We start from the raw sequence: 12,055 nt of genomic DNA on the forward strand, positions 1-12,055 counted from the left end.
GCCCACCCCAATGGCATTTTTTTTTTCAAATCGCAGAAAACCATAGGGAAACAGAAAATCCAAGAAAACCATAGGGGACAGAAAAAGGATAGGGGCATCTCTCTTTTAATCCTGTAGCTCATTTAGAAGGAAGGGGCATCTTTTTTTTTAATCCTTTGATTAATTAGATGGGCCATCTTTTAAATTCTTCTATTCCACTTATATGGGATATCTTTTAGGGCCCTTTGGAATGTAGGAATTTCATAGAAATTCTACAGAAATTTCACAGGATTTTATTTTTCACAGGAAAAGCATAGAAACAGAAAAAAAAAAAACAAGCGTTCCAAAGGGGGCCTTGAATTCTTCGATTTCACTTGTATGAGGCATCTTTTAAATTCTTCAGTTTCTGTAACTCACGTAGATATTGTTTAAAGCAAAACGACCTCGCTATGTTAGCGTGAAACAAATACTTCAAACAAACAGTGACCCCTCGTATGAACACTATCCTTTTTAACTGACAGTGATCCCTGCAAGCTAATAAATTAAAATTTTAAAATTATAAAACATTTTATACTAACATTGCACGTTGAAAATGCGCACACTCAGCATGACGTGCGCCCCTAGCAAAATAATCGGCAACATCAATTAGTCATTTAATCAGGATACCTCTCAACAAATGAACAGAAAGGCTCATACTCAAGATATCAACCAAACTGTTTTGAGGAACAGTGACAGGCCTGGCTGCCGCCACTGCCTCAATGTCTAGACCACAGGAACCATTCTGGGTTTTGCCCCCAAAACAACCAGCCAACTCGGTCCATTCTTCATGTCCTAAGCAATCTATGCAACACGATTACAGGCCTTAAAAAGCGGCATTGTCCCATGTGTCCACCAGCTTCAGCCACGGCCACGGCCCCCACCTGCACCAATAAGTAAAGCGTCCCACAGATTGGTATCTCTTGAAACTGAGGGGTGGGACTGAAAACATGTGTAAGTGGTTACGAAAAGCACGTACCTTTGTTACCACCTTTGGCACCAACCCCACCCCTTCCACGGCCACCACTGCCTCTGCCTCCATCATCTTGGCCGCGTCCAATGCCTCTGCCTCCAGGTTTAGCACCAACGTCCCCCCTTCCTCTTCCGCGGCCAACACCTGGTGGCTTCCTATCTGCATTTACAGCAGTATATAAAAAATCAAATCCTAAATTAGTAACCAATTACTTCGCAACCAATGACTCCAACTCTACATGAGCAGATACTGCAATATTTATCAATTCAATGACAGAACAGAATAGAACATTATTATATGACTGACAACAAATAAACCATCGTGTATGTGCCTACATGAAACAGAAGAACGAAAAACAGGCATAGCCATCCATACCAACGCGCTGCAAACTTTGAAAAACATGGTAGTGATACAGACATGGTCATTAATTAAGATAATATATTGGGGCCAGATTTTTTGTTAATCAAAATAAAAATATCCTTATTCCATAACGCTGTTATGTAAACACGTGCCAGTGTTTAATTTTGAAACTGAGATCAATATTAGTATTATACAAAATCAGAAAGTTATGGATGTAAAGGAACAGTGGAACTACTAACTCAACAGATTTAAATCAGGAACCAATGAAGTTCATGCAACAGCCAACAAGACATATCTTATTTACTGATACAATTAAGAACATCAGCATTGGATGCATGAAAATGATACAGATAGTCATCCACCATTCTTTAGAAACATTATACTTTGCATTCACATGGTATGGTTGGTGACATAAGTAAAAAAAATGCCTATTAGAGACTAGATACGATCAAACCTGACTAATATCATCGATTAAACTGATCACATACAGTTTGAATTCATATGTTATGTGGTTAATGAACAGAGCAAACATGTAAAATATAAGCTGTCAAAGTATTGTTAACCACTCCATACCTGATCGGCTCTTGGAAGTTTCCTCCTGAACCTTGTCAATCACCTGAAGAAGGAAATGAACCATTCAAATAAGACTACATGGATGACAGAATAATGCTAATTTATCTTAGTGTACAGAAAGTAAACAAATAACAGAATACAAACAAAAATGGTATGGGAAGAAAAAGCTGTAAATTTAGAAAAATAAAATCTTAGCGCACTGCGAAAGAACTTATGGCTGCTGGGCACTTTTATTGCAGCAGAAGTTTTGAACTGTGTTAACAAATGAAAGTTAGGTAGACTGAAGAAGTTCCTAAGGAAATCTAGCAAGGGACCAAATAAAGGAAACTGAGTAAGTGAGCAGACCATAAATAATTTATCCTGCATTTCAGTCGATATGAAAACCCAAAATCATATCCTGAGTTTTATCAATGAACAACACAATCCAACGACATCATTCTGAGCACCAGACACCCAAAAGGCAGTGTGACATATTTCCTGTTTCATTCACACCTCAGATATTGACCGTTTGAATACATGAGAACTATTTAAGATATGTGCTAAATGGAATGCTAGAGTCGCATCCAGTATAAGAAATTTTAGAGTGCATTTTACAAGTTTCATCACCATTGTGACACTAAACTACAGGTAATGTATAACATAACTACATTATCACAGTTACAACTCAACTACTAACAGAATCAGGTTTTTATGTGAAGCTCATGCACAATACTCATGTTTTTGAGCAGTTCACTAGAAATTTGCATGTACTTATGCTTAGAATGATGCTTGAATTAGTGATTAGTGAGATATGTGGTTCCATATAATCTGATACTCTGGGTAACTGATTCACATTACGCTTCGCTGGGGGAAGGCAGTTTGCAGATCTAGTGAAGCTATCACAAGACGAAGTTTACTTGGCGTTATACTCAGTTATGTTCTAAAAAAATTAACACACACTAGCAAACCGGTGACAGTCTAATTACTTTTTGAAAATACTCAGTTTAACTTTCACGATAAAAATGCAAGGGTGAGATATACAGCCCGTAATCACCCCCAAATAATCCCTCGGTTCAGCTATTAGGTTTCTCATAGTACCATGATTCCAGTTTGACTTGACCCCTGTACTCTATCATATTCCACACAGTGTTATCAAGCCATCCGATTAATCACAATTAGTCATCCTAGTCAGTATCCTGAACTCGATTAGGGGCTACAACTCAATTGGGCTGATTAGTTTTCTGGTTCTCCGACTAGTCATCGGCTAATCACAATTAGTCGGACGACTAGGGGGTGGACGACCAAGAACAGAATGGAGTTGCTGGGCAACTGAGGACATGGGCTTCATCTGGGATGGCATAGGCTACTTAGGCTCATGCTTTTCAGCCCAATTTGCAACCCTACATGCAGCCACCACCTTAGAGTTATCTTCATGCTTGATTTGTACTCTAGAACATATAGTATATAAGTATATATATTTAGTGTATTAGTCCTGATATATATAGGAGGACTAGGATCGATGGTCGACCACTAGTTGCCTGGTTGGTACCATGGCGACTAGGATTGACTTGACAGCTTGATAACATTGTTGTACAATAAAGCAAAAACTGTAAAAAAGTTTTATCTATGGAAGTACAAAGTAGTACTTGATGCAAATAATTATTCTCAGGAGTCATGCTATGAATATAAATACTTCTATACACATTGTTGGTGAAATAGAAATGACTGTCAGATACCAAAATGATCTTATTCCGGCACAAGGACTACTTTTCCAGAGGCGTGCAGGACAACTATATTAAAGGACAGCACAATCTGTGCCTTATTTATCGAAGGATATGAGATGCAAGTTTCTTTTACGATTTATGTACAGAATGCTGGTTGACTGCTAGTCTGCTACTATATTTTATCTAATCAATGCTTCAGTTTGTCAAACATACAGCATCTACCTTGAAACATAAGATCAAGTAATTCATATGGTCATGTCTTTAGTAATACAATAGGAACCTCTTATGTTGAAACCTTTCTCTAAACAATTAAATTACTAGGCAATAAATAAAACAAATCAAGACCTACAAGAGCAGATACTGATCAAAATTTCAAGCAATACAAAGAAATGATTATAGATTGTACCATACTTTTTTTTTTTTTTTAGATTAGAGTTAAATTCAAGTTAACTCCGCCTATGGTGGGGCGCCTTTGGTGTCCCAGCATAGCAGGTCCCAAGCCCTGGTAAAGGAGGAGGGTTGTGTTAGGCGTGGCGAGCCAATGTAAAAACCTAGCCACTTAAATGGAGATGAAACCCGAAAGAAAATCGTTGGGGCGTAACCCTCTTAGCGACGCGCCATATCGGAACCCGGGTATGGTGTTAAATGGGCAAGGGCCGGGTCGTCACCCCCGTGACGCGCCGTGTCGTGATCTGGGCATGGTGTCAAGTAACCAAGGATCGGGTCGTCGCTTCCTTAGTGGCGCGCTACATCGGCGCCCGGGTGTAGTGAAAAATGAGCAAGGGTCTTTGCATCAGAGTCGACGGGTGCGAAGGGTAAGGAAGCTAGTCGAACCAACTAGGATCCGTTTAGGTAGTTGGAATGTAGGGTCACTTACAGGTAAGTTAAGAGAATTAGTTGATACCGTGACTAGGAGGCGTGTAAATATATTATGCGTTCAAGAGACTAAATGGAAGGGTCAGAAGGCGAAGGAGGTGGACAATACAGGTTTCAAGCTTTGGTACACAGGGACAGTTGCGAATAGAAATGGAGTAGGAGTTTTGATTGATAAGAGCCTCAAGAATGGTGTGGTGGGAGTGAGAAGGCAAGGAGATAGGATTATCTTAGTCAAGCTTGTCGTTGGTGATATGGTCTTGAACGTAATTAGTGCGTATGCCCCTCAAGTAGGCCTCGACGAGAGTGCTAAGAGACAGTTCTGGGAAGACTTAGATGGTCTGGTTAGAGCTATACCTAGTAGTGAGAAGCTTTTTATAGGAGGAGATCTTAATGGGCATGTAGGTACTACAAGCGCAGGTTTCGAGGCAGTTCATGGAGGTTTTGGGTATGGTAGTAGGAATCAGGAGGGGGAGGAAGTTCTGGACTTCGCGGTAGCTTTTGACTTGATGATAGCCAACACTTTCTTTAGAAAGAGAGAATCTCATCTAGTGACCTTCAGTAGCGGACAACACTGTAGCCAGATTGACTTTGTCCTCGCAAGAAGAAAGGACAAACGAGCATGCTTGGATTGCAAGGTGATACCAGGGGAGTGTGTTGTTTCTCAACATAAGCTTTTGGTGGCAGATTTTCGTTTTCAGGTGCGTGCCCGTAGGGATAAACAAGCTAAGATTGAAAGAACAAAGTGGTGGAAACTGAAAGGGGAGACGTCAGAGGTATTTAGGGAAAGGGTTATCAAAGAGGGCTCTTGGAAGGAAGAAGACGACATAAACAATATGTGGGACAAGATGGCAACCAACATTCGGAAGGTAGCCTCAGAGGTGTGTGGAGTAACCAAAGGAAGGGGACGCGAGGCTAAAGATACTTGGTGGTGGAACGAGGAAGTCCAAAGGGCTATTAAGGAGAAGAAAGAATGCTATAGACGCTTGTACCATGACAGGAGTGTGGACAACATAGAGAAGTACAAGGTGGCAAAGAAGACTGCAAAGCGAGCTGTAAGTGTGGCAAAGGGTAGAGCGTACGAGGATCTTTACCAACATTTGAGTACGAAGGAAGGAGAGAAGGACATTTATAGGATGGCTAGGGTTCGTGAGAGAAAGACACGGGACTTCAACCAAGTTAAGTGCATTAAGGATGAAAGGGAGCATCTCTTGGTAAAGGAGGATGAGATCCGACATCGATGGCAAGAGTATTTTGACAAATTGTTCAATGGTGAGAATATGGACACAACCTTTCAGTTGGATGACTCTTTTGATGACACCAATAGGCGCTTTGTGCGGAGAATCCAAGAATCTGAGGTCAGAGAGGCGTTGAAAAGGATGAAAGGAGGTAAGGCGATGGGACCGGATGGTATCCCAATCGAGGTGTGGAGATGCCTCGGGGACATAGCTGTAGTATGGTTAACCAAGCTGTTCAACCATATTTTTCGATCGAACAAGATGCCTGATGAGTGAGGAGAAGTATATTGGTACCGATCTACAAGAATAAAGGGGATATTCAAAGTTGTACAAATTACCGGGGAATTAAGTTGATGAGCCATACTATGAAGCTATGGGAGAGAGTTATCGAGCATCGCTTAAGAGCAATAACGCGGGTCTCTATGAACCAATTTGGTTTCATGCCCGGAAGGTCAACCATGGAAGCCATTTTCTTAATAAGACAAGTTATGGAGCGGTATAGGGAGAAGAAGAAGGACCTACATATGGTTTTTATTGACTTGGAGAAGGCTTATGATAAAATACCAAGGAATGTTATGTGGTGGGCTTTGGACAAACATAAAGTCCCAACGAAGTACGTCGGGCTCATTAAGGACATGTACAGCAATGTTGTGACTAGAGTTCGAACAAGCGATGGAGACACGGATGACTTCCCGATTAAGATAGGACTACATCAAGGGTCAGCTTTGAGCCCTTATTTGTTTGCTTTAGTGATGGATGAGGTCACAAGGGACATACAAGGGGACATCCCTTGGTGTATGCTTTTCGCGGACGATGTAGTGCTAGTTGATGAAAGCCGGACAGGAGTGAATCAGAAACTGGAGTTATGGCGGGAGACCTTGGAGTCCAAAGGTTTTAGACTTAGTAGAACTAAAACTGAGTATATGAGATGTGACTTCGGCACTACTACTCGGGAGGAGGAAGATGTTAGTTTGGAAGGTCAAGTAGTGCCTAGGAAGGATACCTTTCGATATTTAGGATCAATGCTACAGAGGGACGGGGATATTGATGAAGATGTTAGCCATAGAATCAAAGCAGGGTGGATGAAGTGGCGGCAAGCGTCTGGTGTCCTATGTGACAAAAGGGTACCACAGAAGCTAAAAGGCAAGTTTTATAGGACGGCGATTAGACCTGCTATGTTGTATGGTGCAGAATGTTGGCCTACGAAAAGACGACATATTCAACAGCTAAGTGTCGCGGAAATGCGTATGTTGCGTTGGATTTGCGGTCATACAAGAAGGGATCGAGTTCGGAACGATGATATACGTGAGAGATTAGGGGTAGCACCAATTGAAGAAAAGCTTGTCCAACACCGGTTGAGATGGTTTGGACATGTGCAACGGAGACCTCCAGATGCACCGGTGCGTAGTGGAATCCTAAGTCAGGATAGTAACGTGAAGAGAGGCAGAGGAAGACCGAAGTTGACTTGGGTAGAGGCAATAAAAGGAGACTTGAAAGGATGGAATATACCCAAAGACTTAGCCTTAGATAGGAGTGCTTGGAAGACAGCTATTCACGTGCCTGAACCTTGATTGCTTCTGTTGGGTTTCAACTCTAGCCTACCCCAACTTGTTTGGGACTTAAAGGCTTTGTTGTTGTTGTTGTTGTTGTAGAGTTAAATTCAAGTTAATGATCATTGCAAGGTTAAAACAACAGGCTAGCCACACAATTCAATCCCTTGGTGCTTAGCTGTGCTAGTTTTGTATACAGTCGGGGAGTTGGTTTGAACTCCAAGTAGTAAACTGTGTTGTAACTTTGTTGCTTTATGGTAATAAAATTCAGGTTTCTCATGGTGGACAAAACTACAAAGAAATGATTCCAGAGGGAAATACACATCATAATGACAGGGAAGAAATCAGGGAGAAGCGCAAGAACCTAACAACTGAGCAAATTGAAAATAGAGATTAGCTAAGCTCATTAACCCAGAAATTCATACCTCATCAGGAACTCGAAGATACTTAATGGTGTTCCCGCGGATGTAACACTCCGGCATCCTCCAAAACTTGTCACCATCCTGCAATTCCAGCCACATCATAAACCATAACTACAGGAAACTCACAAACTAATAGGACAGAATAACTGGAACCCCACAATGTTACTATTTGAATTTCAACCATGCTTTCTTCGGAGAAAAGGTTCACCTCAAAATCAAACAGTGCACTTAACTAATCTTTTGCTAACTAGAACCTATCACAATGTGAATCAAGGGCGCGAGATTTTTCACCTTTGAGGTGCAAATAACCTCCCTGAGGTGGATGTTCATCCACGTGTCGCAGTTGACCAGATGCCCGTTGTACGTCTCACCATTCTTCAGCTCCACGAGCTGAGATCACAAAAGTTTTCAACGGTCAGGACCAACAATAGACTAAACGAAGAATCCAACGCCAAAAAATAACGACGAAAGAAGAAGCCAGACACCGGGATCTTACCATGGGGTGCCCCTGGGCGGTCTTGAGAAGCGAGAGGGGAAGCTGCACAAGAACAAAAAAAAAAAAATCGAATCAGACGCGGCCACCAACCACATCTCAGTTTTGGGGATCGAGGTGTAAACGAAGGGAAGGGGGACGCACCATCTTGTACGGGATCCGGGGTTAAAAAAAGCCGGATCGGAGGAGGGAGGCGGTCGTATCGTCGGCGCACGGTCGGTCGGCGGTTGCGGGGGGAGGGAGATTCCGGGAGCAAAACCCTAGTTTTCTCTCGGCGAGAAGCGGAAGTAGGCTAAAGCTCGCGAGGCCGGAGAAAGAGGAAACGATCGCACCAGACGGGTTTAGCGGGATATTTAACTTTTTACCATTTTACCGAACGACGCCTTTGACGCATGCTCCGATTGCATCTTTACGCTTTTACCACTAGAGAGGGAAACGTGCTAAAAAAAATACCACGTGACACGCCACAATCACAAGCCACGATGATGCTGAGTGCTGTTTACAAAAACTTTCTGTTACAGTAGTCATCACGTCGAATCTTGCTATATGTGCATGAAGTATTAAATGTAGACGAAAAAAAACTAATTGCACAGTTTGATTGGAAATTACGAGACGAACATTTTGAACCTAATTAGTCCATGATTGAACAATAATTACCAAATAAAAACGAAAGTGCTACAGTAGCCAAATTTCCAAAAATCGTAAACTAAACATAGCCTCAGGCATCTCTCCTCTTTCTTTTGCCTAGGCCACAGATTAAATGATGAACGGCTCATGACAGTATGCATGTATACTTGTATTTTTAAGACATTTCTTCTTTAAATTTTAAAGGAAAAATAGCGTATATGATGTCATCATGACGTTATGGCTCATGAGCAGACCACGACGTAGGGTTCAGGCCCGGCCTTCGGCACGCTCGTACGAGCCGCGACTTGGCCACGGACGACGACCGCAGCTGGAACCTAGGGCATCGGTGGATCGGCGCGGACGCTTGACGAGACGCAGTCCCGGAGAGGCTGCATCAGCGCAGGGCCATCATGTAGCGAGAGCGCGGCCGAGCCGAGTCCGAGCTGTCAAGGGCAACTAGCATGGCCCAGCAGCTGGAGCGGCAGATCGAGCAGGCCAACGCCACGGCGAGGTCTTCTCAGAGTCACAGGTCGGAGCTCAAGTGTTAGAATGATCTTCGTCAGTTGGTCCAACGGTCAATTAGACCTTTTATTCGTGTCTTGATCGGGGGCACCCAACCATTCTCCTAATTGATGGTCCCTGTCGCGCAGCGCTATAAAGAGCAAGGTGGGGGCCGGAGTGCAAGGGACGAGGTTCACTGTAGCCATCAGTGTCCCACCGAGGTTCTTAGCCTTAGTCCGATCTAGAAGGGCGCACTATAAGCAATGGAAAGTCCACATCGCCTTCACCGTCGCCACTGGTCCGCACCTACGCTGCTGCTACCGTCGACGACCTAGCGGGCGTCTGCACGGCTTTCCCTACACCGACACGTCGCGACCACCTTGTTGGCGGCGCCACAACCGCGACTGCATTCGACGAGGTACATTACCAAGTCTGCTTATCTAAGTTAAGAATTTTCCCACTGATCTGCACCAAGAGGTCCTACAAGTCTATCAATGGTATCGGAGCCATAATTGATCTAGAAGATTGGGGGTAGAAAACATAATAGAAATCAAGAATCAAGTGATTCAAATCGGATCGGAACCCAAACCCTGACCCTAACCCTAGAAGAGAGGTCGGCGAGGGGAGAGACCTACCCGGTTCTCCTCACCGTTAGTGGTACCACCGGCGTGCGGGAAGACAACGCGTGCTGGAAGAGAGCCGCCGCCTCGCCGGCGCTCTGCGATGCCACGTACACGTGCGCAGGGCGCAAAGAGCACCACCACGGTGTTGCTCGACGGCGCCGCGCGCGGCTCTGGCCGCACACGTGCACCGACGAAGGGTGCCACGGCGGCGCCGCCACCTCCCGCGTCGCATCCGCCCTTCAGATCTCAGGTGTGGCAGCTATGGTGTGCGATGAAGTGAGGGATAGAGCTAGGGTTAGCATGTATGGGGGACTAGGGCACCATCGCCCATACCACTCGATGGCAGCGCACTCAGCCTAGGGCGAGCGCGCACGTCGACGAGGGGACTGGCGATGGTGCCGCTACACCGCTGCTCCTTTCATTTCTGGCTACGGCGGTTAAAGAGAAGAAGAAAGGTAGAAATGAGTTAGGGTTAGGGCGCACCGCCGAGGCAACTGGCTTTTGATCTCACGAAAATGAAGGCTGACGGTCGGATGAAGATGGACGGCTCAGAGAGATTCAGGCCGAAAGCGGCCTAGGCGGGGTTGGAAAATCCCGACCCAGGCCTAGGTTGCGGCCTGGGCACTGGGAGCGCACGCGTGTGGGCGAAGCAGGCCGCTGGGCTGCCGCTGAGCCGCACGCGCGGATGCGTAGAGAAATGGGCCGCGCAGTGTTTCCCCAGGCCGGGCCGAATGCACAGTAATGAGTGTGAATTTGTTTATTATTTTTAGAAGTGAATTTTGATGAATGTTGATTAGTTTTTCATCTCTATTCAATTTGGAACCAACGTGTCGTAAAACCGACCAATTTATAAGAGCACAAGTACAATGGCAGCCCGCAAGCGGTCGCACTGTCATACTTGAGCCCATATAAACCCGATAGTCTATCGAGTACCACGACGGGTCTCGATAAACGATCCACAACAACTAAGATCGTACATGATTCAACATACATGTCACATATTACATAAAGTTCGCAGATATATTTCCATTATCAGAGTATGAAACAAAGTTATTACAAACCAAGTTTGATAGATACTAGCATAAGCAAATTAAGTTTGAAAGTAGCATTTGCCAACATAGTTTAATACAGTGCCAACATACGATCACAGTCCACAAAAGCGTGTAGAGGGATTAATAAAGAAGCCTGCCCAAGGCTTACTCCTCATCCACAGCGGGATAGAAGCAACTCTTGCAATAACTATGATAAACTGTGCCATCTACAACAATGGGGAATAAAACTCTGAGTACGAGAAGGTACTCAGCTAGACTTACCCATCATAAACCAGAAATAAATTAACTCCAAGGATTATGCAAGGCTGTATAAGTGGAGATAGCTTGGCAATATTTGCATAAAAAGCGATTAACATAGTTATACACTTATAATTCTGTTATCAAGTTATTTATAACTATCCATCTCTAAATTAGCAAATATCTTGTGCCAAACATGTGGTGCATCATTTTAAGAGCATGCAATAGTAACCATAGTAGGTATAGTAATTCCATGTTTATCTGAACCATCATATTCCATAATACAATTACTACGATGTTGGGGCTAGCCAAGTTTCTCACTATCCGGGAGAGACGGCGATTTGAATCGATTTCAACCAGCTGGAAATTTATTCCTAACACAAAACCAGGCGGACAAGATCAACGGTCACCTTAGGTCACCTTTGGTACAACTTAAGTCCACATGTCACGGGTTCGCCTAGCGCTGCACAATCAGGGACAACCAACTGTCAGGACGTTTAGGACTATCCTGCCCTTGGGCTCATGTCTGGCTTCCCCGCACATCCTTACTACCATCCATAGTGCACACTCTTATAGAGCGGGGTCCGACCTAAGTTGAGCTACTCGACTTCACGGTTGGAACGAATTATCTGGCCAGCTAAGTAATAGGCATACGTTCATTCTTGTCAAAAGTGCCAACAACGGTACGGTCCTTAATTGGCACAGACAGAATCACATGAGTCAACCTACCATAGACTCCATCCAGCCTCGATTTACATTACCCCATGGTTCTTTTCCATGATAGCAAATATAGCCAACCATGCTTCGGTATTCAC

The 12,055-nt window shown here is 44.0% G+C and overlaps 1 protein-coding gene across 1 annotated transcript; it reads right to left on the reverse strand.

Moving 5' to 3' along the window:
- Positions 1-608: 608 nt before the first annotated feature.
- LOC136455891 (probable U6 snRNA-associated Sm-like protein LSm4) lies at positions 609-8,525 on the reverse strand. The gene is made up of 7 exons (XM_066455601.1): positions 8,345-8,525; positions 8,204-8,245; positions 7,999-8,097; positions 7,711-7,788; positions 1,922-1,964; positions 995-1,147; positions 609-899 (listed from the first exon to the last, which is right to left on the reverse strand). The coding sequence occupies exons 1-7, from the start codon at positions 8,345-8,347 to the stop codon at positions 877-879; spliced, it is 441 nt and encodes a 146-aa protein (XP_066311698.1). The 5' UTR covers positions 8,348-8,525; the 3' UTR covers positions 609-876.
- Positions 8,526-12,055: the final 3,530 nt, after the last annotated feature.

This window comes from Miscanthus floridulus, chromosome 6, assembly GCF_019320115.1.
Source record: "Miscanthus floridulus cultivar M001 chromosome 6, ASM1932011v1, whole genome shotgun sequence".
In the NCBI taxonomy this organism is placed as follows: Eukaryota; Viridiplantae; Streptophyta; class Magnoliopsida; order Poales; family Poaceae; genus Miscanthus; species Miscanthus floridulus.